The 26,619-nt window shown below is 55.1% G+C and overlaps 1 protein-coding gene and 1 pseudogene across 2 annotated transcripts; both read left to right on the top strand.

The window, feature by feature from the left end:
* The window catches only part of LOC132334709 (zinc finger protein 850-like), an 800,740-nt pseudogene that overhangs the window by 14,547 nt on the left and 759,574 nt on the right, over nucleotides 1-26,619 (top strand).
* Nucleotides 13,672-16,372, top strand: LOC132334753 (uncharacterized). 2 transcript variants are annotated; one of them, XM_059860867.1, is made up of 7 exons: nucleotides 13,673-14,323; nucleotides 14,555-14,619; nucleotides 14,762-14,878; nucleotides 15,062-15,210; nucleotides 15,535-15,682; nucleotides 15,929-16,116; nucleotides 16,216-16,372. In XM_059860867.1, exons 1-7 carry the CDS (start codon nucleotides 14,209-14,211, stop codon nucleotides 16,355-16,357), a joined length of 924 nt encoding a protein of 307 aa, XP_059716850.1. In that variant the 5' UTR covers nucleotides 13,673-14,208; the 3' UTR covers nucleotides 16,358-16,372. The 2 variants fall into 2 exon arrangements, with proteins under 2 accessions (XP_059716849.1, XP_059716850.1); XM_059860866.1 differs by having other exon boundaries at nucleotides 13,672-14,323; nucleotides 14,555-14,878.

The raw sequence follows: 26,619 nt of genomic DNA, 5'->3' as shown, positions 1-26,619 counted from the left end.
CAGTACCACGGAGCAGCCTTGTGCTCTTGGACTCTTTCCTTACTACTCCACAGATTTTCAACTGCACCCTGAATTTTATTTGCACTCTGAATACTTTAATGGCTCTGTATTATTTACACTTAATGCACCTTGCAATTGTGAATTTAACATTTAGTAGTTTACATCAGACTTACTAAGAGTTACTAGTAATGAAAGGCCAGAAATATTAAAAGGAAGCTATTACTCTGCAAAGGAGCTCATGCTCAAATAACAAAGGATGGACAGAAATATTTCTAGGTTTGTTATTGGTGGCTGAATAGAAGTGATGTAGCTCCATTTTGGCTCACTTCCCCCCCTTTTTTAAAATACACCTACATACTGCATTTTGACAGGTTTATTCTAATACTGACTAGATTAATAGAGAGAAAAGATAACAATTTAATGAAGCTTTTTGTGTTTGCTCCTAGATATGAAAACAGATCTGACCTTACTGCTGGAATGCCTTAAATCTCAGTTGGACTGCCCTCTGTCTCAGCAGGAGGCTGTGGTCACTGTCTATTCCATTTGCCAACAAAACAGTAAGAAAGGCTTTTCCTTAGAAACAATGCAGGCATTTATGTTCACCATATATGCCAAGGAACTGGTGGGCACTGTAAAAATGTCTAAAGGACATAAGGCTTGAGATGTTGGAAAATCATAGAAGCCTTTCATTTTGCAGAGAAACAGAAGCAAAAGTTTTTCCTCTTGTAGGTGAAGCAAGCGAATACTTTGGAGAAATTGGTGGTTTGATGTTTAAAAATAACCTTGCCAAGTCGAGTGCTCATTGCATCGTAAAGGAAGCAGCTTTATTTACATTGGGGATTATTCTAGAGAGTAATGGCAATAAAAATAACACTGTTTGTATTTCTGAGTGTGCTCTGGCCCCCTGTCATTACTTGTGCTCCTGCTTTGTCTCCATTTTCTTTTGGTCTCACAAAATGAGACTACAAGATTGTCAGTTGGAGCAAGGGCAGGGAAGGTGCCCCAGTTGCCCTTTCCATCCCCAGATTTGATCTGTGCCTTGCTGACTTGTGCACACAGGGTGTCTTTAAGTTACCAGACAGCTGCACTCCCCCTCTCCCTCAGCAGCAAGTGTTCAGTGACTCCTGGATTGTTCCAGAGCTTGCCAGGGTCCTGCTTGGTGTAGAACTCACTGCAGGGGGAAGCCCTCAGGCACTTCATAGTCCTGCCCTGTCTCTGCTCCCCACATACTGGCCACAACTGAAACTTAATAATTTAGGATGATGAGTAGCTTACTTGAGGTTTTCACTTCTTGTTTTCAGTGTCTTGTCAACAGACACTGTTGACAAGTACACTGTCTTGTGTACTTCTGAGTTGCTTGAAGAACTCATTTTATTTTGAATTAAAAAGGATTCTGATGTGAACTTGAAAAGAATGTCTGTTTCTGTCATCTTAGTACTGGTGTCAAATAATGGTAAGTTGTTTTTTTTTTCTGTGTTACAACAACACTCCTTTTCTATTTGCCAATCTGCAGTCCAAAATTTGGAACATGCAATAAGCAATGTTGTGGTGAAGTGAATTTATAAAGATGAATGTTTGCATGTAACCGAACCTGAATTGTCGAAGTAGGTCATTGCTCACTGGGATTTCCTTAAACAGAAGAACGTGGTTTAGTTCAAAAAAGAGAGTTTGCAAATGCAAACCCATAGTTTCTGAGAGTGTCTAGAAAGAGAGAGACATAGAAAGGTTATTTACCAATATGTTGATATGATTTTGTATTTCCTTGTGGGGAGGGTATGTGCTTAGGAAAGGGAATGTATGTATGTAAATTCAACTTGCTGTTAAGATTTTGTCTGCAGTTGCATTTGTCTCTGGAGTCTTGTGTGTGCTCTCTTATAGAAAATGGGCAAACCCATGTCAGAGACACAGGCTGCATCAGCCTGCTGCTGCAGTTGTTCAGGTGAACAGGGTTGCAATTCAAACAGACAAATAGTAGGCTGGTTTGCAGCTATGTTTCCTTGACTGTCTGGGACTTGTTTGCATTTCATTAACAGAACAACTCTCTCCACATCTGAGAAGAATCTGTCAGCTGAAAACACTGATCCCTGCTATCAGCTCTGGTCCTCAGTGTGCAGCACTCTCTGTGCCTGTGTCAACAACCCCCAGAATGGGACGTGTTGCTCTGAAAATTGTGGAAGAAGTTCAGAGATATTCTCCAAATCGGTAACACTTTGGTTTCATTTTTACTGTTCAGCTGAAGTTGATTTCATTGCGTTTTGATTTGGGGTAATTTGTTTTTACTTTTCCAGAAGATAATCAGAACATTTGCTGTGGGGTTTTTCCCTATGCCAAAGGGTGGCTCGAGAGTTGCACAGAGCCTGAGATAGTTCATCCCATCTGTTCATTTCTTGGTCTCACAGTTGCAAACAACTGGAAGTGCAGCTCAAGCTTTACACAGCTTTGCATTTGAGAAAAGGAAGTTTAATTCGAGAGCTAAATGGGTTTTTCTTTCTTGTCAATCTCTACAAAGTCATTTGCTGTTCTTCCCACTTTTACTCTGACCACTGTACTCCACCATCTTTACTTACACTGTGCTGTGCTCAAGTCCACAAATAGCCACAGTCTGCTTACATTTGATAGGGTCAGTAAAACTGCTGGGAGCTGTTCTGATTAAAAGTGTGTCTAAATTAAAGTCCTTGTGACATGACTGAAAACAATGACTTAGGTAGAACTCAGGCATGATGTTTGCCATTTGTGTGCACATATCAGGGTCATGTTTTCCTGGAACTATTTTATCTGCAGTTACTGCATTTCTTGAGATTAATGTATCTCCAGCTTCTGTTATATCAGAAATGTAATGACTGACACATGCACAGAAAAACTCTGATGGACTTACTTGGTGAAATGCTAAAAGAATTTGCAGACTCTGTTGCTTAAATCACATTTTTTTCTTTTTTCCACTGAGCAGATGTGCAGAAATCTTTTGTTTCTATTGGAGGATTGGATACATTAGCCAAAGCTCTCCTTGAGCTTATGCCTGATTCCTGTTTGTGTCACTCCAGCATGAAACTTGCAGTGGTAGTAACAAAGACTCTGGATGCCTGTATTGCTACTAACTGTGAGTGGAAAGACATTTTTGATCTATGGCAATTTTAAAATGCTATTTTTAAAGTCTTGTGCTGGTGGAAAAGTTGCAGAAATGAATGCTTAAAGGCAGTTAAGTTCTCCACATCCCAGTGGATGTTGCGATGCTTTTTAAAACTCAGAGGTGTAAGTGGGGAGTGATTCAGTTCATCTGAGGTGGATTACTGTCCCATTGTTGCTCAAATGAATGCAGTGAAATTTAAACCCAACTGAAAATTAAAATTGAGATGCTCCTGCCCGTGCTGGGTAAGTAAAGCTGAGCTCTGGGCCTGGATTTGACCAGTCAGTTTGGATCCTGGAGTTGTGCCTATGGCTGAATAATAAATTGTGTAGCTTTAGGAAGCTTTAGTCATTTAGAGGTGGAGCTGAATGGACGTGGTGTTTCTGCAGAGCACACTCTGCTCTGGTTTGCTGGCCGGGTACTGCTCTCCTGATGAGGTTTTGTGTTTTCCACAGAAGGTTTGCAGAAACCTGTGATCCTGACGAGCCTGTGCTGTGGCCGTGGTTGCTGTACCTCACACTTCTGCCATAAGAGCTTCAAATGGAAGTTGCCAAAAGTTGAAAAGCATCAGCCTGCACTAGTTGTGAGGGTAGTTTCAGCTCAGTTGGGTGTGACAGGACTGGGCCTCAGCGTGGATGCTCTAGCAGTGGTGTTGCCAGTGCCAGGAAGGGCTTGCCCCCTGCTCTTTTTATGGCAGATACTCTGCGTGTCAAAGCTTATTCAACTCTCTCTGGCTCCATGCTGGAGCTGATCAAGGACATGGAGAAACTCAGCAAGGATCTCCAGAAGCTGCACAGTGCAAAGCCCTCCTCATCAGGGAGGATGAGGGCTTTGCACTCAGATCTTCTGATCAGGTTTTCTGCCTCCTCTCCGTGGAGCACAGGCTGGGAGGATGGGCAGGACTGGATTTGGGAGCAGCACAGGAGGGGTGGGGTAATCTGAGCTGTTCAGGGTGGAGCAGGGCAGGGCTGAGCAGGCCCAAGGCTTTGAGGGCTCTGTACAGTTCCCTCCAAACCCAGCATTTGATCCTTGGATAATTCCTGTACACTCACAATCGACTTTCTTTTCCTTCCAGTCATTTTAACCAACAGCTGCCATGAGTGTTGTCTTGGCAAAGTATCCCACTGTGTCAGAGCTGCTGAAGCTGCTGTCCAATGAGACACTGAGCACAGGAGAAAAAAATCAGTATTATTCTAACAATTGGACACTGTACTGAAGTTTGTGGTAAGATTTGCTTTTTCTTTTTCCTGTCTGTCAGCTTCTCCTAAATTCTCATCCACTGACTCCTCCTGTGGTGTCACTTCATCAAGACTGGAACATGAGAGAGAGTTCAGTTAAATAATACAATGTCAGTATTTGGACAAAAAGTTTTCTAGGAAGTTCCATCTTTAAATTTTAAAGCTTGTTAGCAGGAAGTGTCTTTAGTAGCTTTGAAAAGTAGACTAAATATGCAAGAATGCAGAGCTGGGCTTAGGTGTCACAGGAAATAATTAATCCAGACCTGAAAGCTCCTACCATCCAGACCTAGCAAATGGGTTGTCTTGAGCACCCTTTTCATGGTCCTTGGCACATACAGCTTCTCTCCACTGCTTACAAGGCCAGGAATATTTGTAAAAGCCATGTAAGAGCATTGGTTTCAAGACACAGAAGCAGTTGGTAGCTCTGAAATGGTTTTGTCGTGTTCCTCAGGGCTTGCCCAAGCATATCTGGTACAAATACAGCACTTCAGTTGGTATTTTGTGGTAGTGCATGCAAAGAGAAAGGGAAATTCATTTGTACTTCTGGTTTTTCTCATGTATGTTTAGAGAAACAAGAAAAAGGCCTTTTGTTCAAAAAGGTTGATTTTTATCCTCTGATAGCCAATATCATGTTCAATAATTAGCTCAAGAGGTCATAAATTTATTTTAACAGGCATTTTTTTCATGAAGAATTAGTGAAACAAGAATTAATGGAAAATGTCATTTGAATAGAAAAATTGTTAAAGCTGCTGGGCTGTGCTGGAGTGTAGCTGCCATTGCTAACAGGGGGAAGGCTGGGGACACAAAGGCACAGCATTGCCATTTGCCATTCTCCTGCTGAAATAGCCTCCTCTTGCTTTGGTGTGGTCACCATCAAATGCTTGGGGTCAGAGGATTCCCTCCAGAGTGGCAGTGTTGGCCTTTGAAGGCCAAGGATGTGCAGGACTTACTTCAGATTTAGCAAAACAAATTGCATTCCTGCTTTGGGCTGGAAGAATGTGTTGGACCCTGATGGGGTGTTAGATTTTGCAGGCTGCCAGATGTGCAGGGGACTGGCCCTGGGCAGAGGGGAATGGATGTGCTTTATCTGGATCAGTGCCTACTTAGAGGTGTGTTTAAAGCTGCTTTTCTGGCAGGACTGGCCCAGTAGAAAGCACAGTCCAAAGGGGCAGGTGACCAAGGTGGGCTGTTGAGCAGGAAATTGGCAGCAGGAGACATGGAACAAAGTGGTTAAGGATTGCCCTGGAGAGGGGCATTGGGAACACCTCAGGGAAGGGCACAGCTAAGGGCCAGTGTGCTGCAGCCACTCCCTTCAGCAGAATGTGTCTGCTGTGAAGTCCCACAGGTGACCTGCTGGTGTCCCTGCAGTGACAGCAGTGTGGCTGAAGCAGGCAGACAAAGCAGGGGAGAGTTTTCTCAAAGCAATGTCTCTGCTCCAGAAGCATTTGCTGTTGTTGTGTCATTCCAGACGTGCCTCTACAGTGGCAATAAATAAGGTAGCAGTAATGACAAGAAAAGCAGCCATTTAAAACTCCTGGGAAAAGGAGATACCAACTCTACTTTTACCCAGATTGCTGAGAAAATAACTGAACCTTATCCTCATTCAGCATTCACCTCCCTTGTCTTTTGATTTTCACCTCATCTGTCTTTTTTTTTTTTTGCCTTTCCCTCTGTTTGAAACACACTGACTTTTAAGTACAATGAAAGGGGACAAAATCATCAAAGCAAAGGAAAAGTGTTTATTAGTGAGGATTCAGCTGAGCCGGGTGTGTCTCCCTCCCCGAGAGCCAAGCACACTCACACCCTCCGAGAAAATGGCAATCTTAATGTGCCCTTTACACCCGGCTGGGACGGTCCCTGTCCCCTTTCCCATTGGATGGGTACTCAGGAGCTTCCATTCTCTGCTCACCACCAACTTTTCTGTCCCCTCCCCTCTCATCCTACCTCCTTTTGGTCAGGTCTTCAACCCTGTCCCTCTCGCTGCCACACTCAACATCCAACCTGAACAAATCCAAACCACAAACAACACACAGAACCAACAAATTCCATTCTTTTGCTTAATAACCTTTTGGCTTCAGCCAAATATCACTTCATCTCTCCCACCTCCTCTGGTCCTGTGCTCTTCTTACTGATAGGTCTAAATTCTAGAGCAAAAAAGATATTTGCAGTTGTGTGGGCCTGCGTTTCCCTGTCTCAGAGTAAAGGACATCCCAGAATTGTTTCCCATTGAGTCTCCTGTAAATCCATGGGTTTGACTTACTCCATGAGTGCTCAGTCAGTGCCCCAGAGCTCTGTGACCACATGGGCACAGGGCTGTGCTTAAGGGAAGTGCTGCCTGGCATTGTGGAGAATGAAACCTGGAGAAATAGATGCCAAAAGAGCAGCTTGGCCTGAGCCTGCTCTGTGTGGCCCAGCAGCTCTGGATCACTCAGAGCAGAGGTGGGTGAGCCACTGTTTGCCCAGTGTGGGCTGGGCAGACGTGCTCGCCCAGAGTCTGTACTTCCCTGGGGATCAGTGGAAGATTCTCCTTCATGAACCTTCCTCCCAGCAGCTGAAGCTCTCCCTGCTCTCTCTCACCTCTCCAGCTGCCGTCAGCTGCCCCGAAACAGAGCTGGTTTGGGGTTTCCCCACCAGAGCTGGTATTTCAGAACTTCGTCGCTCGGGAGGTCTCTGAGATGGAGCTGTCTCTCATTAATAAGGACAAGGTAAGTGCTGGCACCTGGAGCTTTGACACTGTGCTGGAAGAGGAGAGTGCTATCATTCCCCCAGTGTACAGCAAAGCAAGTTCTCTGCTGCAGCACATGCAGAAGAAAATTACTCAGCACCTTGTTCTGCAAGATGGTGGAAATCTTCCTGTGCTGGGAATTGTCCCCTGATTTTGGCCATGCAGTGATGGTGTCTATCCCAAAGGAGTTTCCTTCTCTTGCAAGCTCTGGATTGAGAGGAATGTTGAGGGCTGTACAGTTCTTACCTGCTCTCCTGCTTTGCCTTGAGTCTATCCCACACCCTGTGTCTCCTTGGTTAATCTTGGCTCCTGGTAGGAATCTCTGCCTCTCTCAGCCAGTTTGGCTCCCTTTGTGCAGCTTACAGTCACAGCTCAGGGGCTGAGTCTTCTGCACTTTGTGCTGGAATCACTTCTCATCAATGGCATTGGCACTGCAGGAAACGTATTCTGAAAGAGCCCTGCAATCAGGCTGATGGAGCAGAAGCAGTGAGAGGCCTTTAGGTGCCACTTCAGGCTCCTGCTCAGCTTCATCCAGCTCTGCTCAGCTTTTCCAAAAGCAACACGGTGCTCTGCTTTCCCTTTGGAGAACCACAGCAGATCCAAAGCCATGTGCTCCTGGAGGTTTCCACCCTCACTTGATTCAGAGCTGCCTATGTGACCTAATGTCATGTGATGGCCCAGACTGAGCTTGCTTTGTCACGGTGGTTTGGGACTTGGTTTTCTGCCTGCCCCATAGATCTGTAGGTCTGACTTTATCCTCACAGCTGGCTTGGGGCCAGACTGGAGTAGTACTGCCCATGAGGTTGTACCACCCCCCCTCTCTGCTTGTCTGGGCAGTTGCTGAGCATGAGGAACTCTGATGGAGGCTTTGCCACTTATGAAACCAGGCGAGGAGGCCACTTACTGGAGCTGCTAAACCCCTCGGAGGTGTTTGGTAAGGGCAGCTCTGGGGGTTGGTTGTCCTGCCCACTGAGAAGGGACAAAGTGGCCTGGGCTTACCATGCCCAGTGGGTGCCTGACAGGGGATCAATGTGCCCTGGGTCTGGGGCAGGCTGGCAGCAGCTGGCCTGGAGGCTTGCCCACACAGGGGCTGTGGCACTGATACCCATTGCCTGCTGGCAGGTGACATCATGTTTGACTACACATACGTGGAATGCACATCCGCTGTCATGCAGGCACTGAGACACTTCCAGAGCCAGTTCCCTGAGCACCAAGCCGTGGAGATCAGGTGAGGCACTGAGATGAGAGCTGGCCCGGGGAGAAGGCAGGCTCAGTGTCCCAAGCTGCCTGCCATGGCCTCCTAAACAATGTAGCTGCCTGTCGGCATGCTCTTGTCTCTTGTGCCCTCCAATAATGGGACCCATCCAAGCCTCAGAGGGGCTGATGGAGCCCCCAGTGAAGCAAACACTGAGGTTGAGTTGTTTCTGAAATGGATGACTTCTTTCCTGTCCAGGGAGACTCTGCAGAAGGGCCTGGATTTCTGTCGCAAGAAGCAGCGAGCGGATGGGTCCTGGGAAGGGTAGGTGGTGTTCCCAGCACCCCGTTTTCTTTTGGCTGCCCCAGTGGGAGAGGGATCATCATGGCAAGCATTCCTGGCTGGCAGGATCCGTGGGAGGGAAAAGAAGGGCTGATCCTCCTCTAGCTGCTCTGCTTTGCTCTCAGTTAACCTCCCTCCAGCCCAGGCAGAACAGGTACAAGACGCAGAGAAGTTTGGGGTGGCTCCAGCTCCTGTGGTCCCAGTTCTGCTGACACCTGAGTTAGCTGGGAGCAGGTGCTGGTGGGACTGGGCATGGTTGGGTAATAGGGGAAGGCAGGCTGTAGCTCTGTGCCTGGCTCTGCTCTGCTGTGAACACAGCTGTGTTGCAGCCTGCCTCTCCCTGTGGCCTTCACCCCTGACAGTGCTGCTCTCCCCTTCTTCTAGGAGCTGGGGGGTTTGTTTCACCTACGGCACCTGGTTTGGTCTGGAGGCGTTTGCCAGCATGCAGCACACATACCATGACGGGTGCGAAGGGAATGTCTGGGTACTCTAGCCCTGCCTACCTCCTGGGCCAGGGCAGGACTCTGTGGTGGAGCTGGATGGATCCCTGGCTGTGCATGGGCTCTCCTGCCTCAGGGACTGCTCCTCCCAAATCCAGTGCCTGCAGTATGGCCAGGGCATACTTGCTGCCTCACCCTCAAACTCAGGGCAGTCCCAGCCATGGGCACTTCTTCTCTTTGCAGCTGAGAACTGTGAGCATCCAAATACTCTCTGTCCCCAGTCCTGTCTTGATTCTGGCTCCCATCCCTGCAGGACTGTCTGCCAAGAAGTGGCCCAGGCCTGCCAGTTCCTGATCTCCAAGCAGATGGCAGGTGGGGAGATGATTCGAGTCCTGCGAGAAGCACACATATGTGCAGAGTGCCGAGTCACAGATCCACAACACCTGTTGGGCCCTGCTGGGGCTCATGGCTGTCAGGTAAGAGTAGCCCCAGTGCTCAGGGAAAAGAGATCAAGCTGGGTTGGGTGGCCCTGGGCCTGGCTGGTGTGACCCAGTGCAAAGCAAAGCTTTTGATCATGACTGCAGGCCTCCAGCCTGGGAAAATGGTGCCGTATTCATATTATTTAGTGTCTTGGGGTTGTGGGGAGGGTCCCAAAGCACTCAGCATGCCTGGGGCAAGCTCAGGGCAGCCTGGAGGTAGTTGAGCTCCCCAGACATGTGGATGAGGGTTTGCAGATGTTTGGATAAAGATGCTTACATTTCCCTTGTGCTTTGTAGGTACCCTGACATCAGTGTGCTGGAAAGGGGCATTAAAGTGTTGATGGATAAGCAGCTGCCCAACGGGGACTGGCCTCAGGTACATCTTTAGTCTTTCCAAGAAGTTCCTGAACACGCAGCAGTCCCCTGTCACTCATACCATTCTGCTCTCTGCTTGTCTCTCAGGAGAACATTGCTGGGGTGTTCAACAAGTCGTGTGCCATCAGTTACACCGCGTACCGCAACATCTTCCCCATCTGGACGCTGGGGCGGTTCTGCCGGCTGCATCCCAACAGCCCCCTGGCTGGGCAGCTGCCAGCCAGAGCCAGAGCCAGCCCCTCGGCTGGGGCAGGGCAGGAGGAGCAGGGAGCCCTGTCTACTTGAACCTGCAGCCCTGGACTTGTCTTGGATCCCGGTGTCTGTGTGGGGCCGTGGCGGTGTGTGTTGCATGGGATATCTCCATGCTGACCTTAGCATGTGGACTGCTGCCTCTGCCAGGGAAGGGTGCTGTGCCGGTGCTGCAGAGCCTCTGCTTGCTGTTGAACCTCTTCTAAACATTCCCTTTCTAAGGTTTTTTCCAGGTATGTTCCCCATCCCCAGATGGGGAGTGAAGTGCCTTTTCAGACCATTTTGAAGATCAGATGAAGCTGCCGAGCTGTGTTGTATTTCACATTTGGACAGACTCTCATCCTGGGTCGCAAGGCTGCCTTTATTGTCACAGTCTGTCTGTCTATACCAAGAGTGTGGGATTTGGGGTCTCCCCTGTGCCCACCACTGGGGCTTGGGGGGCACCGCACAATCCCTGCTGAGCTGACCTCTGTACTGTGGGTGCCAGTGATGGCCTTTGAGTTACTCGCTCTACTCTGGAGCCCATGCTGGGAGGGGAAGGACACCTGTCCTCCCCCAGATGTGTAAGAAAAGGAGTGCTTTGCTTAATTTTCTTATTGTTCTGTCCCCCAGCTGGTGACACCTACCTTCCGCAGGTGAAGTCACCACCAGCCCTTGGAGAAGGGGCAGCTGAAGCAGAAAGCTGTGAGGTGGTTGGCATCATGGCACAGCCTGAGCCCAGGGCTCCAGGCTTCCCCCAACTCAGACCGTGGTGCCCTGGGGCATTCACAGGTCATTGTCAGAGCTGGAAGTCAGATGGGATAAGAAATTGCTAAGGGTGATGCAAGAGGAACTTCACTGTATTCTCCTTTCTGTCTGCTAGTGTGTGTCCCAGGCAGAGGGGAGCTGGCACAGCAGCCTCATGTCATGTGGCTTGGCTTGCCTGTCCCCAGACGTGTGAGCACCATATCCACCAAACCATGCTGGGAGCCTGTGCCTCCTCTAAAGCATTTAGCCACAGAAAAATGTAATCAAGGAAGCAGCTCACTAAAGGGGAATGATCACTTCCCTCATCCTGCTGCTTACGCTCATGCAGATAAGCAAGACAGAAAAACTTATTTATTTAAGAAGATTCAACTCAGGCTGTCTCAACTCAGCCCTGTTTGCCTTTTCCAAATTATGGACCTCTTTATACCTGTCTGTGATATTACTCTGCATTTAAATTTCTTCTTGCTGAAACTGAATTATTCAAGTGTCATGTGGTGATGTGTCTTGAGAGGACATGGCTGTGTGGATTTCACCTATTGTTAAAATCTGCTCCAAGCTGCAATTTTGGATTGAGCACATGCAGAAGAGATCAAGTAGATACAGGATATATTTAGTACAATTCTTGTTTGATAGAAACTGCTTCTTCCAGGAGTCCTCTGGCACTCTTCCCAGGGATCTTCTAGAGTGTTTTGATCTCTGATTTCAGAGATCCCAGGTGTCAGTCCTAGACTACTCCCAGGATGTTAGCTGAGGTGATTTTTTTTCCTTTGGAGAAACTCTCAGGTTTGGAATCTATTCAAGATTCATCCCAGGCATCTGGAGTCTTTTGATCTATGGTTTTGGGACCTGACATCTTGGGTGGCAGCCCCAGACTCTTCCAAGAAAACTTTCTGAGATTATTTTTCTGTTTTGGAGGAAATCTCTTTCTGTTTTTCAGGAGTTGCAGCACATGAAAAGAGAGATACAAATGCAGACTGGTTTATTACATGCAATAAAAAGAGATCCAAGATTTAGCCATGACCGTGGTGATCCTAAGCACTGTCTCTTGACATGATGCCACCCACTTTGTCCCACATGGTCTTCCAGTGTCCTGGTACACTTAGGAGAAAGCAAGTGATCCTCAGGGTCTGTACAGGGATCAGTACTGTGTAATATTTTTATGAATGACATGGATGAAGGGATCGAGTGCACCTCAGCAAGTTTGCAGATGGCACCAAGCTGAGGGTGCAATGCCTCACCTGAAGGACTGAATGATGCAGAGGGACCTGGACAAACTGAGGAAGTGGCCCATGGAAGCCTCATGAGGTTCAACAAGGCCAAGTGCTGATGCTGCACCTGGGTGAGGGCAACCCCCAGCATCAGTCCAGCTTGGGGGATGAAGGGATTGAGAGCAGCCCTGCCAAGGAGGAGCTGTGGATACCGGTGGGTGGGAGCTGGACATGCCTTGGCCATGTGCACTCACCCCCAGAAACCAACCATGTGCTGGGCTGATCACACAGCGTGGGCAGAAGGACAGGGAGTTCAGGGTGAGACCTGAACATCTGCAAAGCTGTAGGCACACAGTTTGTGGTGACTGGGAGTGGGGCTGGGCCCAGCCTCATCCCACTGGGCACAGCTCTGAGCAGCACTGACAGCAATGAGCTCTGGAGTGCCCAGGGGCACTGACCAACCACCAAAGGGAGCAGAGGGCACACAGGTGCAGTGCATGAACAGGAGGACTATGAAAGGTTGGGCTGAAGGAGAAGAAGGGCAGATGCTTGCAGCCTTCTAAAGAGGTGAGGTGTTACAGTGTGTGGGTTGGAGCTTTCTGATATTGTGTGGTGATTCTCTGTGTATGGTGGCCATCTCAACTGCGACATGTGCTGTGACACAGAGCTGCCTCCAGCCCTGGGGTCTCAGCACAGGAAGGACATGGAGCTGTTTGACCAAATCCAGAGGAGACCATGAAGATATTCCCAGGGCTGGAGCCCTCTCCTGTGAGGAAAGGGTGAGAGCTGAGGGTGGTCAGCTTGGAGAAGGAAAGGCTCCAGGGAGACCTTAGAGCCTCTTCTAGTGCCTAAAGGGCTTCCAAGAGAGACTGAGAGGGGCTTTGGACAAGCGTCTGGAGGGCCAGGACAAACAGGGGAATGACTTCAGACTGCCAGAGGGCAGCAGGTCTTTGCTTTTCAGAGGGGATTCCATGATCCAGCACAGAGCCTGGCTTGGGCAGGAGGTGCTGGATCCATCCCTGCTGACCTGGCTGTGTGATGGGCTCCAAATGGAAGGATAAGGGGTCCTAGGCCATGGGTTTGTGTCAGGGTCTCCATGAGGAGGTGAGCAAGATGAACACAGAACAGTCCAGCATGGAGTAGGACATAAAGATGATGTGGCAAGCACTTGGCAAGCTGAGTTGCCACCAATTCCTCCGAGAGGGAGTTGAATGCCCACCCCCTCCTCAGGGACTCCTGATGGCAGCATGCCCCAGGGGACTGAGCAGCATGCCTGCCCGTGTCTGTGTCACGCCCCTGTGAGTGGGCCGGGCCCCCCAGCACCGGGACTGGTCCCAAAGGGGCCGTGGCAGGGCCAGTGGAAGGCCCCGGTGCCCTTCCTGCCCTGCTCCATTGGCAGCCATGGGGGCTCATTCTGCTGCCCTGAGCAGGCAGAGCAGAGGAGCAGCTGCTTCTTGTTTGGCTGTTCCTAAAGTTCCTGCTAGCTGCGTATTCAACACTTGGGGCAAGGTCTTCCATGCAAGCTGGGGCAGTTTGGGTGGGGTGGGGGTGTGTCCTGGGGCTCTCTGTGACACAGTGCACCGTGGTCACCATGGGATGGTAAGGGAGAGAGTGTTCCATGGTGACCCTTTGTGACACGTCGTGATATATGTGCTGACAGTGACACAGCCGTGCCACAGTGCTCGGTGCACACAACGGGACAGGACGGGAAAGAGCAGTGCAGTGAGGAGCCCCCACACAGCCAACTCATTCCTTGCTGACCCGGAGCTTTTCCGAGGCGTTCTCTGTGCAGGTGACCTCGAGGCCAGGCTGCGGGACTCGGTGACGTGGAGCATTTCCGAAGCGTCTGCCATCCCTGCGGCCAGTGCCCTCGAAGATAGACTGCGGGACTCTCAGTCCTATTTCTTTCTAGAGACTTCTCTCTTGCTGGTGCCCTTGAGGACAGACTGCAGGACTTACTGTCCTGTAACATTCCCAAGGCCCCTCTGTTGCAGGTGCCTTCTAGGTACGACTGCAGCACTTGCTCATCTTCAGCTCTTCCGAGGCCTCTCTGCTTCAGCAGGCACTCATAACTGCAAAGAGTGACATGGAGCAGAGACCACCCAGCATGACCAAGCTGGCCTGGGTGGAGGAGGAAGAGGCTGGAGCTCAGACAGCACAGCAGCCTGAAGAACTGGAGCAGTTCCAGCTGCTGCAGGAGGGTGAGTGTCAGAGCTGGGCTGCAGGGCTGGAGCCTGCAGCCAGCTTGGCCCCATCCCATCCCTGTGGACATGCCCATGGATAAGACAGAAGCTGGGCTGGATCATCTGGCAGCTGTGCTCCATCCCCCGGGGCATGCCGAGGCTCTCCCTGCCTGGGGAGCGCAGGGCTGGGCTCTGTTCTCCGGCCTCTCCCACAGCCCCTCAGCCCTGTCTGTGCTCGCTCTCTGCCAGATGCAGCCGAGGAGCGGACACAAGAGCAGGAAGCCGCCCCTGGCCGCTTTTGCGGAACAGCGCAGGTACCTGTGGCCATCCCTACCTGGGCTGGGCCTGCTGTCACTGCTCAGCCAAGCACCAGGCTTGGAGTGCTCCATGGATGCTCCCTCCCTTCCTGCCCTTCTCCTGCAGACCCTCTGTGACTCCATCATGTGCCTTTGGCAGGAAGAGACCGCTGGTGTGGGCACCGGCCTCTTGGCGGAGCTTCTGTTCCTCAATGCTGAGACCGGTGCTGCCATGCTGGATTTGCTTGTGGAGGAGGGTGTCTCCGATCCAACGCAAGTAAGCAGCCTGGGGCAAGGGCTCAATCGCCCCAGCACTGCTGTGGCACCTCGAGCCAGCTCTGCCGGGCTCCCTCGGCTCTTGAGGCCCAGCCCAATGTGGTTGGAAGGGAAGCACTTCTTAGGGGAAGCTGGGCAAGTTGCTGCTCTGGCAGGTCTCCGAGTCTCCCCGTGCCTTCTGCAGGTGCCCGCCATGGTGAGGTACATCCACCAGTGGCTCACGGCCAATGAGTCTGCTGGGCACAGGCTGGACGAGGCCCTTCTGGAGCTGACCGAGGAATACCCCTCGGACGTGATGATCACCCTATTGCGCTGGGCCCCATCGTGTGACAGGTAGGGCAGCCCCACGTGCCTTGAGGGCTTAGGGTTCACCAGCCCGTCACCCAGTAGAGCCTGTTCCTGCTGACTGCCAGACGGGGCGGGGAGTTCCAGGATCCTCTGGCTCCTCTGTTTTACAGTGCTGGGACATCAGCTCCTGAGCCTGGGGCCATGCTCCTTCCCTGCCCCTCAGGGCCTGTACCCACGTGGGCTGGCTGGCCGCTGCCAGCCCGGGGCAGTGGGCAGAGCCAGGGCTGAGGGCCGGCGTGGGCCCTTGCAGCTGCCCAGGCCACGGGGCTGTGGCCTAGACTGCCCTGACACAGAGTTCTGACCCCACAGAGCTGCCGCGACCATGTGGGGAACCATCATGTCCTCGAGCAGGACTGCGGAGCCGGCGCTGCAGTTACTCCTCGACGCGCTCAGCGCCTGGCCAGTGTACAGCGTGTACACCTCTGATGGGGACAATGCAGGAGTCTTTGCCCTGGCTGTGAGTTTCTGGAACCGGCCTTTGCCAGCCCCCAGGCCGCCTCTCAAGCAGCCAGCTCTCTGTCCTCCCCCAGCTGCATCTCCCTGCCTCGGGCACTGGGCTGAAACCTGGCTTAGGGGCAGGGTTCAGGGGCACCAGGCCGGCTGCTCTGCCCGTGTCCCCCTGGCCTCTCCCTCGCACGCTGGAGCCCTGCCACATGGATGTCTCAGCACTGAGCGTTGTCTCTGGGTGTTTTATTTCTTGCAGGCAACCGTGGCACTGTGGAGAGTCTTCAATCTGACCTGGCGCTCCCCTGTTGTGCTGGAGTATTTCCCCAATCTCTTTCTGCGTCTGCTCTTCCAAGCTTACATCAGCACGCAGGAGATGCCAGAAGAGGTTGAGACTTTCTGGAAGGGATGCCAGGAGGAACACGGCCTCGCCGCCAACCCCAACAGGTGCTCCATGCCAGTCCTCGCAGTCTCCCCATCCCTCCCATGCCCCCAGGGCAGGAGCCAGGGCTCCCGACCGTGACCTGGGCTTTGCTGTGCACACAGCTTTGCACTGCAGACCCTGAAGGCCCTGCTCTGCCAAATGCGCTATGAGCACGTGGTGGTGTCAATGGAACGCAAGCGTGCCTGGGACACGCTGCTCTGTGCTGACACCCACCACTATGCAGTGCGTCTTCTGGCCAGGTGAGACCTCGTTCTCCCCCCCAGCCCTCTCCTTTGTGCCCAGAACTCCCCACAAAGTCCCTGTGGTCATGGGCGGCAGGGCCTTGTCACCAAGGGAGGGATGAGCAGACTGGAAAAGGCTGGCAAAGGAGGGTGCCCGGGAATAGCCGCCTCCCAAAGCATCCCCTGGGTGCTTGGGAGAAGACCAGGCCTCTGTGAGTCAGCCCTGGGAGAGGTTTGCCCACCCGGCTCAGGGGCAATGGAGCCTTTTTCTCCCCGCCAGGGAGATGCGCCGCGTCTCCATCATCTGGTGTTGCTGCATGGCATCCTGCCTCTTTGACCTGCTCAGCGAAGGCATTTCAGACTGGGAACTGCCCGCCCTGGCGTTCCTGGTGGAGGTGAGTCCCATGGCCATCGCTGCCTCGCTGAGCTGCCTCCCACCCCTCTGCCCTCTGGTAGCCACAGCTGCCCGGGACGGTGCCCGTGCCCTGTGCTGCTGCCTTGGCTCGGCCCTGTGTGCTTCTGAGCTCCTGGGCACCTCTGCGCCTGCTCTCTGTGCCTTTCAGGTCCTGGACTGCCTGGACTTGAGCGAATGTGGTGAAAAAGTCCTGGAGATCTTGACAAGTCAGCTGCAGAGTGAGTCCACGGAGATGCGTCGCGTGGTACTCCGCGGCCTCGTGGTGCTCACTTCGATGGTGAGAAGGAGGCAGCAGCTGAAGCTGTGCTGGCAGCATGGGGCTGGGGCAAGCAGCCCCTAGGGCTCAGCTGGGCTTTGGCAGCTATGCTCTCCCAGCTCTCCAAGGTCACTGTTCAGCTGCCCGAGTGCTTTGGGACAGGCCTTCGGCCTCTGAGCCCTGCAGCAGCAGCGTGGGGTGGCCCAGCCTTGTTTTGCACACAGGATCCAAGCATGTTCAACCTGACTGAAAGCCTTGGGAAACTACTGTGGGATGCGGACGAAGACATCGTGGAGATGACCCTCATTGTGCTCAGCTTACTGCTGCTGCACAAAGACCTCACAATAGCCAGCCCCATCGCCCTGCAGCTGGCTGAGGCGCTCTGGCACCTCTTTGACAATGTGAGGCTCTGTGCCCCCAGCCACGGGCACTTGGATGCTGCCTTGGGCCAGGGCATAGCGGGACCTGGAGCAGCTGATGCGGAGGGCTTTTGCTTCCTTTCCCACAGGACAACAGCCATGTGCAGCTGCTCTCCATTCGCCTCTTCCAAGACGTGATCACGCTGGTAGTGGCAAAGGACAAAAAGGCCCTGAAGAAGCATGTGAGCGAGAGCCTGCTCCCGCTCTTCTTCCACTGCCACGATGAGAACGGGCGTGTGGCACAGGTGAGGCCTCCTGGCCTCTGGTGTCTCCGTGGGAGGGGGCTCAGCTGTCTGCCCACCCCCTGGCACCTGACGGGCTCCAGCCTCTTGCTGGCCTCGGCACAGAGATGCGGGTCCTGTGCCCTGGGCTGCGGTGCCATCTCTGGGTCTCTGCTGCTCTGCAGGCCTCTCGGGAAACGCTGCTTTCTGCAGTAAGGTTCCTGAAGAGGAAGGATCTCAAGCAGCTGCTGAAGACGGATCAGATGTGGAGGTTGGCCGAGTGCTTGGTAAGGACGGCCTGGAATCCCCAGCCCAATCCCTGGAGAAGCCGCCTGCCCATGGCACCCAGTCTGTGGGGCTGGCAGCTGTGGCCCCTTCCCAGTGCCCCACGCAGACACACCACTCCCTTTCCTGGGCCGTGCGGGCTTTTCTCCAGGCTCCTCTGACCGAGCCTCATGTCGATGGAGCCCCGAGCCAGCTGGGCTCTGCTGCGGGGCGGCACCATGGCTCACTGGGTCCTCTGCCCCGTCCCGAGCCTGGCGCCTGCGGCTGTTGGCCAGGCCTCAGGGCTGTGTGGGCAGGGGGAGCAGTGCAGGGTGTAGGGAGCACCCGGCCCTGGGGCAGGGCTCTCATCAACCCTTTCTCTCCGTGCCCTGCCACTCTCTGCAGCTGGGAGAGGATAGGAGCCGTGTGGCCGAGCACCTGCGCCAGGCCCTGCCATACCTGCGGAGCCCACAGGAGCCCCTGCGAGAGGCGGCCGTCAGGTTCATCGGTGAGCCCCAAGCTCTGCTCCCTCCCCTCCCCGCCCCAGCCCGCCGCAGCTCGGCCCCAGCACCGTCTTCTGCACCGGCAACAGGAGCCTGGGCGCAGGCATCTGCAGCCCTGGCTGGCCTCGGCACCGCTGCCACCCTCTGGCAGCCATGACCTGGGGCGGCAGCCTGTGCCAGGGGCCCGGGCTGAGCCTTGCCGGGCCAGCAGGCCCTGTGGCCTCAGGGCTGGCAGCACCCGTGTGCGGCAGCTGTGGCTCTGAAGGCAGGACTCGCTCTGTGTTCCCAAGGGATCGCCGGGCGCTACCTGACAGGGCAGCAGCCAGAGTTCCGGATCATCTGCATGGGTGAGTGAGGCCTGCGGTCTCTCAGCGGGGGCTGCCACCGGCAGCTGCATTCCCTGGCCTGCCCGTGGGCGGCTCCGCTACCTGTGCTCACCAAGGGCAGCATGGCCACAACACAGACACTCTTCAGGGGCCTGGGGGACATTCCTGGCCAGCAGCTGCCAGCTCGTCCTTCTTCTGTCCTGCTTCTTCCAGGCCCTGGCAGGAGCTGCGTGGGATGGACGTGGCAGGAGGTTCTGCCCAGGTCCCCGCAGATCCACCCTCTGACTGTGGCTCTGTTTCTCTCTCTTGCAGCCCTTCAGGACATGACGGATGACACCAGCCCTACCGTCTCATGCCTGGCACTTCAAACTCTGTACATCAATTTAGCTGTACAGAGCATTCCCTCCTCCCGACTCCAGAAGATGCGAGACCAACTCCGCCAGCTCTGGAAGTCGCGGCCTTTCCTGTGTTACCGTGGCTGAGTGTCCTGCTGCGGCGCCGTGGAGAAGTGATCCGGGAGGCTGTGTCTGCTGGGGCCACCTGAACCTGCGGGGAACACCTCTCCTCTGCAAGCACTTCCTTTCCCACCCTCTATAGGAACATTAAATTGCTGTTGTCATACGCCGATGTCCGGGAGCTTTCTCTTCGTGCAGAGTGTCTTCAGGCCAATGGGGAAGAGGGGAAGAAAGAGTTCTTCCTCTGAGCAAGTTGCCCAGAAGTGGTGTGGAAGGGAAAGTGGCCAAAAGCCCCTTGGCCTTTGGTGGTCCTGCAGGAACGTTTTTGTTTCTGCATCAAGTCTTCTGGAGCTGGGGGAACAAGTGGGTTCCGTGTCCATCAAAGAGCAGAAAGCGGCAGGATGTGTCTGCTCCCAGCGCTTGCCTTGGCCGTTCCTTCTCAGTGCTGGCAGCATCATCAGGGACACACCTCAAGTTCTCTCATGCCGGAGTTATCCCAATCTTCTGCACTTGCCCAGCTTCCTCCCAGGTTCACCAGGGAAAATCGCTGCCCATGCCAGTCCATTCCCTTGCCCAGAAGGCACCTGCTTGTGTTTGGACCCGAGCTGCTGGCCACAGCCAGACGGGCAGCGCTCGCAGCATTGGCCATCAGACGCTGGGCTGACTGGTGATTTCTGGTTTCTCTCCCCAGAGTGCCAGGACATCATTAAGGGGTGTTTGTCCATGCAACCCTTGGACAGGCCATCCTTAGAAGAGCTTTTCTGTCATCCTTGGGTGCAGGGTGTTCCTCTGCCCTAGAAGATGGGAGAGATCCATGTGCACAGTTGGATCCAGGGGCCTGGCAGGTAACAGCTCCACACATCTCTTGGCAATCAGTGGCAAAGCATACCAGACTGGTTTTGTCCTGCCTGTAGCTCTGAGCAGGGGTCAGCAGAAGGGAATACGCAGCTCTTGGGCTGGAGCTGAGCTGGAGACCTGGTGTGGCAAGCACTGGTGGCCACCATCCCCGCTGGTTGTGTTTGTCTGGTTCATGGATGGCTGGGGCCCTGGGCAGAGCCCTGACAGCCTGGTCTGGCCCCAGGGAAAGAGAAGGAGCCCCTGGAGAAGCTGTACCTGGTGGGGCTGCTGCTGGAGACACCAAGGAAAACCTCAAGGATGACAATCTCTTCCTCAGCCTGGCCAGCTGAAGATGATGGACTTTGATTCTGGCACCTTCTTCAAAGCCAGGCTCCATGCCCAAATTGCAGGTGAGTCCACAGCCATGGGGATGCTCCCAGATCTGAGCATGGCATGGCCTGGCCAGGCACGAAGGCTTCCCCCTTTGCTGGGGCAGATGCAATGAATTCTTCAGTTGGCCGCCCAGCTGCTTTTTGGCTCTGGGCAGCTGCTGAAGGCTGGATGTGCCGTGGCTGGCTGCAGGCTGGGCACATGTCCTGCCTTCCTGCTCTGCTCCCAAAGGCAGCAGGGATGGGCAGCTCTGGGCACAGCCAGCATGGCCTGGGCACCGCAGGCCTTGGCACAAGGGGACAGGAGCCCTCAGCTGACAGGCAGTATCTGGTGTCTCTCCTTGCAGCTGGGCTCTGTGGGTGCTGAGGCTGCTCTGGGCTCTGCCAGGGCTCTGCTGGAGCTCAGCACTGGGCTGGAATCAGCCAAAGAAGAAATGGTGTGACCTGTAGCACAGACTTGCTTGAGCATTTCGGCAACACAGCTCAAGTTTGCAGAGTGTACACCTCCAAGGGAAAACATGACACCCCCCAAAAAAAAAAAAACTTGTTCAATAACTTCTGAAATGAAATCAATCTGGGGTGACCCCAAATTACATTTCGCAGCCTACTCTAGCTGTAGCTCAGCCCTTCTCTGAACAGTTCTCTCCACTGCCTGCCTTTTACTTCCCAACTGCTCTCTTCCCGCAGTGAGCTCCCAGCCCATCACAGTCTCCATCACACTGTTGCCTTCCTTGGTGCCCCCTCACCATAAGGAAGAGGGAGCCCTAGACTTAGGAATTCATCCTGGGACTGGCTGAGGAGCAGCAATGTCTCAGAGGTCCAGTGGGATTTTAGTGTCATTCAGAGCCACTCTCCAGCCCTCAGCTCTGCTCACTGCTGAGTTCCTATTCCCTTTTCCTCATCCTTTCAGCAGGATGAGCTCTGTGAATCCCCTTGAGCCTCCCCAGCCCACTCTTCCCAGCCCACGCACCCCCCTCAGTTTGGCTGAAGCTGAAGCTTCTCTGTCTCCTCTGGCACACCAGTCCAGTGCCCTGTGCGGGGAGCCCCAGCCCAGAGCACAGCACCAACAGTGCAGTCCAGGCTGGAGCAGCTGCCCTGCAGGCCTGGCTTGGCTCTTTGTGGCAAGGGAATGCTCCCTGTTTCCAGCTGTCCCTGCAGGATGGCCCCAGGGCAGAGCCCAGCCTGGCTCTCACTGCAGCCCCTGGAGCTTGGGGCAGACAGTGCTCCCAGAGCTGAGGTTCCTGGGGAGCACCCGGAGCGGTGCCTTGCACTCTGTTGCCGTGTGTCACAGTGCAGGCTGGCTGGTACTGTGTGAATGCACCAGCCCCTGCTTTGACTGAGAGGGGCCTCACCCAGTCACATCTCTGCCAAGGCTGCAGCATTTCACTGGCCAGAATCTGACAGGGCATAGAGATCAGAGTAATGAAATTATCCAGACTGGGTTTTTCAAAGGCCCTTTAGAAGGAAGGGCTTGAGAATAAACATTCTCTGTTTGCCACATGGACATTGGGGTGAGTGGTCTCTTTGTCTCCAACCCATTCCCTCCCCCTGCCAATGTTACAGCCACCCACTCCCTCACACATCCCCCCTCGTGCCTTCCCACTGCCGTGTCCTGTCAGGGCTTCTCCAGCCCCTCATCCCTTCGTGGCTCTGTCCCCTCAGGGTCTCCCCCATCCCAGCCAACCTGCCCGGCAGCAGCACCACAGCCCCACAGCAGCTCCAGAGGAGCCCCAGCCAGAGGCACCTCGGAGCCCTCAGCAATCCAGCCAGCAGCACACGGGCAGGAGGACACAGATGGCCCTTCCTGGCTGGCACAGGGCTTGTGGCCATCTCCAGGCACCGCTCTCGCAGGGATCCCCGCAGCTCCGGCCCCTGCCCAGCCGCTCTGTCAGCAGCACAAAGGCTTCAGAAGAACCAGAAAAAGGGCAAGGGCCTTCTGACCATTTTCCCTGCTACACTGCACGTCTGGGCAGTTGGCTGAGCCCAGGCACCCTTTTCCCCCTCTTCCCTTATGCCCTGCTAACCCTTGCCAGCAAAAGAAAACTCCTGGGAGTCTGTGTATTATAACACATTCTATATTCATAGACTAAAGAAAAAAAACAAAAAGAATAAAAGAACAATTTTAAAGAAACAGAAAATTCCCGCTGGCTCAGGTTGCTCCAGCAGACACAGCCTGTGGGCTCAGCTCTCTGCAGAGCTCCAGCAGCGCAGCCAGTCGAGCCCCGACAGACGAGGCCGTGTCCTCCATGCCCTGCGGAATTGATCTTGCAGCCTCTGGAAGATGGAATATTGCTCACTATATAGTGCCCGGAGGACATACAATGTTTGAAGTGCCATGTCTGACACAGCACTGCTGATGTCCTCTGTCAGGTGTTCAAGGGCTGAAAGAGAGAGGAACAGAGCCATGGTCAGATCCCAAATCTTTGGGGACGCGAGGAGAGCTCCCTGCCAGGGCCATCCCAGCTGGCTCTAGGCATAGCCAGGAGGAAGCAGGGAACAACAGGACCAGCCCGAAGCTGCTGGCCACGAATCCTCCACGTGGTCCTGAAATCTCTGTGTGCTCTGCCCACGCTGCCCCTCGTCCGCACAGGGAGCAGAGCCCTCCGCGGCCGGGGCAGGGCTTGCAGCTGCCCCCACCAGCCCCCACTGCCAGCCCGCTGCCCTCACTCACCAGTGCAGATGAGCTGGAGCTCTTCATTCTTCCCCCTCAGGTACTGCCCAGCCATCCCTGTGAACACAGAGCCTGTCACAGCCCCAGCGGCACAGCTCCCTGCCAGCAGCGCTGCCGGCGCTGTGGCCACACGGCCTGCTGGCCCGGCAGGGCTCAGCCCGGGCCCTGGCCGCACGCTGCCGCCCAAGGGCACGGCTGCCAGAGGGCGGCAGCAGCGCCGAGGCCAGCCGGGGCTCCACGGCGCCGGGCCCGGCCGGCACTGCCGGGGCAGCAGGCGGGGCTGGGGCCGAGCTGCGGCGGGCCGGGGAGGGAGCCCGGGCTCGTGGCTCACCCATGAACCTGATGGCCGCCTCTCGCAGGGGCTCCTGTGGGCTCTGCAGGTAGCGCAGGGCCCGGCGCAGGTGCTCGGCCGCTCCGCTCCTGTCCTCTGCCAGCTGGAGAGAGCGGCGGGAGGGAAGGAAGGGTTGGCACGGGCTCAGCACCTCAGCCGGGCGCTGCCTGCGCCCAGCCCCGGCCTCCCCTGCCCGCACAGCCCTGAGGCGCGGCCAGCAGCCGCTGGCGCTGGGCTCCCGAGGGGAGGGGCCAGAGGGCCGGCTGCTGCCCGGGGAGCCGCGGTGCCGGCCCGCCCCGCAGCTCCGCCGGGCCGGGGCTCCACGGGCACCTGGCTTGGGCCCACGGGAGCCTTGAGAGGAGCCCGCGCGGCCTCTGCGTGCAGCAGCGGGCAGGGGCACAGCTGCCCGCCCCGCACTCTCAGCACCGCCCTCGGGGGCCTTCTCCAGGCTGATGCTGGGACTTCCAGGCCATCCTTACCAGGCACTCGGTGAATTTCCACAGCTTCTTGTTCTTCAGCAGTCTTTCAAGATCCCTCCTCTTCAGGAACTTGGCCACACAAAGCAGCGTTTCCTGTGAAGCCTGGAGAGCAGCAGAGACGAGGAGATGACCCCACAGCCCAGGGCGCAGGACCCGTGTCCCTGTGCCAAGGCCTGGAGGAGGCTGCAGCCTGGCAGGCACCAGGGCAGGAGGCAGCCAAGCCCCCTGCCAGGGCGACAGCAGCAGCCCACAAGTCCTCACCTGTGCCACAAGACGATTCTCATCATGGCAGTGGAAGAAGAGTGGCAGCAGGCTCTGGCGCAGGGGTGTCTTCAGGGCCTTTTTTGCCTTTTCCGCTGGATGAGTCACCAATGTTCGGAAGAGCAGTATGGAGATTACCTGCACCTGGCTATTGTCCTGTTTGAAAGGAAGGAAAAAGACCTCAGAATCGGCTGCACGGGGCTCAGCTTGACGCAGGCCTGCAAATCCTCAGGGCATGAATTGTCCGGGTAGCACCCAGTGGCCATGGCTGGGGGCAGTGAGCCTTACGTGGTCAAAGAGTGGCAGGAGCGCCTCAACCAGCTGCAGTGTGATGGGGCTGGGCATCAGCATGTCATTGTCCAAGATGATAAAGCTGAGTAGCATGACTGTCATGATAACTATCTCTCCATCTGTGTCCCACAGGAACTCCACAAGACTTTCAGTCAGGCTCCACATTTTTTTGGTCTGTGCAGAACACAAATTTGTGAAATGCCATCCTCCTGCTGCAGGGCCTGAAGGCCAAAGGCCTGTCCCGAAGCACTTGGGCAGCTGAAGCAGGAGGCAGGAGAGCTGGGAGCAGCTGCCCCAGCTCCCAAAGCCCAGCCAAGCCCAAGCAACTGCATTCCCTAGCTCAGCCTCAGCCACTGCCCCCTTCTCACCATTGAGGGATCATCAGTGAGATCAAGAAGGGCCCTGAGCGCCAGGCGACGCCTCTCTCTGCACTCCCTCTGCAGCTGCCTTGACAAGATTTGCAGGACTCTGTTAGCACTGCATTCACTCAAGTCCAGGCACTCGAGGACCTGAAAGGCACAGGGCAGTGACGGCGGACCCGGCCGGCAGGAGCTCGGAACCGCACAGGGCCGGGCCCAGGCAGCAGCGCAGGGCACGGGCTCCATCCCAGGCAGCTGTGGCTCTGAAAGGGCAGAGAGCTGGGAGGCAGCTGAGCAAGGCAGCGCTGGCCATCAGGCTCACCTCCACAAGGAACGCCAGGGCAGGCAGCTCCCAGCGTGGCTCCTGTGTGCTGAGCAGCCGGAGCAGGTAGCGAGCGATCCGGGAACACAAGGGGATGGAGACACAGGACATCTCCCTGGCAGGAGAAAAAGTAACCAAGACTGTGGGCCAGGGGCACAAACCTCCGCCAGGACTGACACACACAGGTCTGGTCTTTCCCCAGCATTGTGCAAGTGGCCCTGGACTATTTGGGAGGCGGCTCCTTGTGGGCACCCTCCTCTCCCAGCCTTTTCCAGTCTGCTTGGCCGTCCCTCGGTGACCCTCTGGCCCACAACCACAGGATCTGTGTGGAGCTCCCTGGGCACAGAGCACAAATGTCAGAGGCAGTGGGGAGAAGGGGGTCTCACCTGGCCAGCAGACTCACGGCACAGTGGTGGGTGTCAGCACACAGCAGCATGTCCCAGCCACGATTGTGTTCCATTGCCACCACCACATCCTCGTGCTGCGTTTGGCAGAGCAGGGACTTCAGGGTCTGCACTGCAAACCTGCGTGCAGAGCAAAGCCCAGGTCACGCTGGGAGCACTGGCTCCTTCCCAGGTCACGTGGCAGGGACAGGAGGAGTAGGATGGAGCACCTCCTGGGGCTGGTGGCAAGGCCATGTTGCTCCTGGCATCCCTTCCAGAAGGTAATGACCTCCTCTGGCATATCCAGAGTGCTGAAGAGCACTTGGAGGAGCAGATGCACAAAGAGGCGGGGGAAATACACCGTCACCATATGTGGGACACAGGGCACCTGGAGGATCTTCCACATCACCACAGCTGCCTGGAAAGAACAAAGCCCCCTGAGACAGTGCTCAGTGCTGAGGTGTCCGTGTGGCAGGGCCCGAGCTTGGCAGGAAGAGGCCCAGAGAGACACAGGGGGAGCAGGGGGCCTGGTGGGCCTGAAGCTGCCCCTGGGCCAGGTTTGAGGCCAGCGCCTGAGGCAGGGAGATGCAGTGGGGGAAGGAGGATGGAGAGCTGCTGGAGAGGTGGCCTTGGGGCCAGCAAAGGCCAGTTACACAAACTCACAGCCAGGGCAAAGACACCCGTTTCGTCCCCATCAGAGGTGCACATGCTGTGCTCTGGCCAGCTCCCCAGCACATCCAGGAGTATCAGCAGCACTGGTTCCGCAGTCCTGGGCGAGCACATGATGGTCTTCCACATGGCCATGGCAGCTCTGTGGGGTTAGAGTTCCGTCTCAGGGAGGTCTCAGACACAGCACGGTGGCCTGGGCAGCAGTGGGGATCTGAGCCAGCTTCCAGCTCTGCCTCTGCCCATTGTCCCTCACTGGCAGCACCCAGGCAGCCCAGCCCTGTGGGGACAGGCCCCTGAGGGGCCGGGAGGGAGCATGGCAGCAGGCATGGGAGGTGACATGCCAGGGCTGGGAAAGGGAGCAGCCAGAGGGCCCTGGAACTCTCTGTTGGTCAGACACCTGGGCCAAGTTGTACAGGCTGATGGGCTGGGGAGC

Source organism: Haemorhous mexicanus, chromosome 16, assembly GCF_027477595.1.
Source record: "Haemorhous mexicanus isolate bHaeMex1 chromosome 16, bHaeMex1.pri, whole genome shotgun sequence".
Classification (NCBI taxonomy): domain Eukaryota; kingdom Metazoa; phylum Chordata; class Aves; order Passeriformes; family Fringillidae; genus Haemorhous; species Haemorhous mexicanus.
This window is presented reverse-complemented; position numbering and strand designations above follow the sequence as displayed.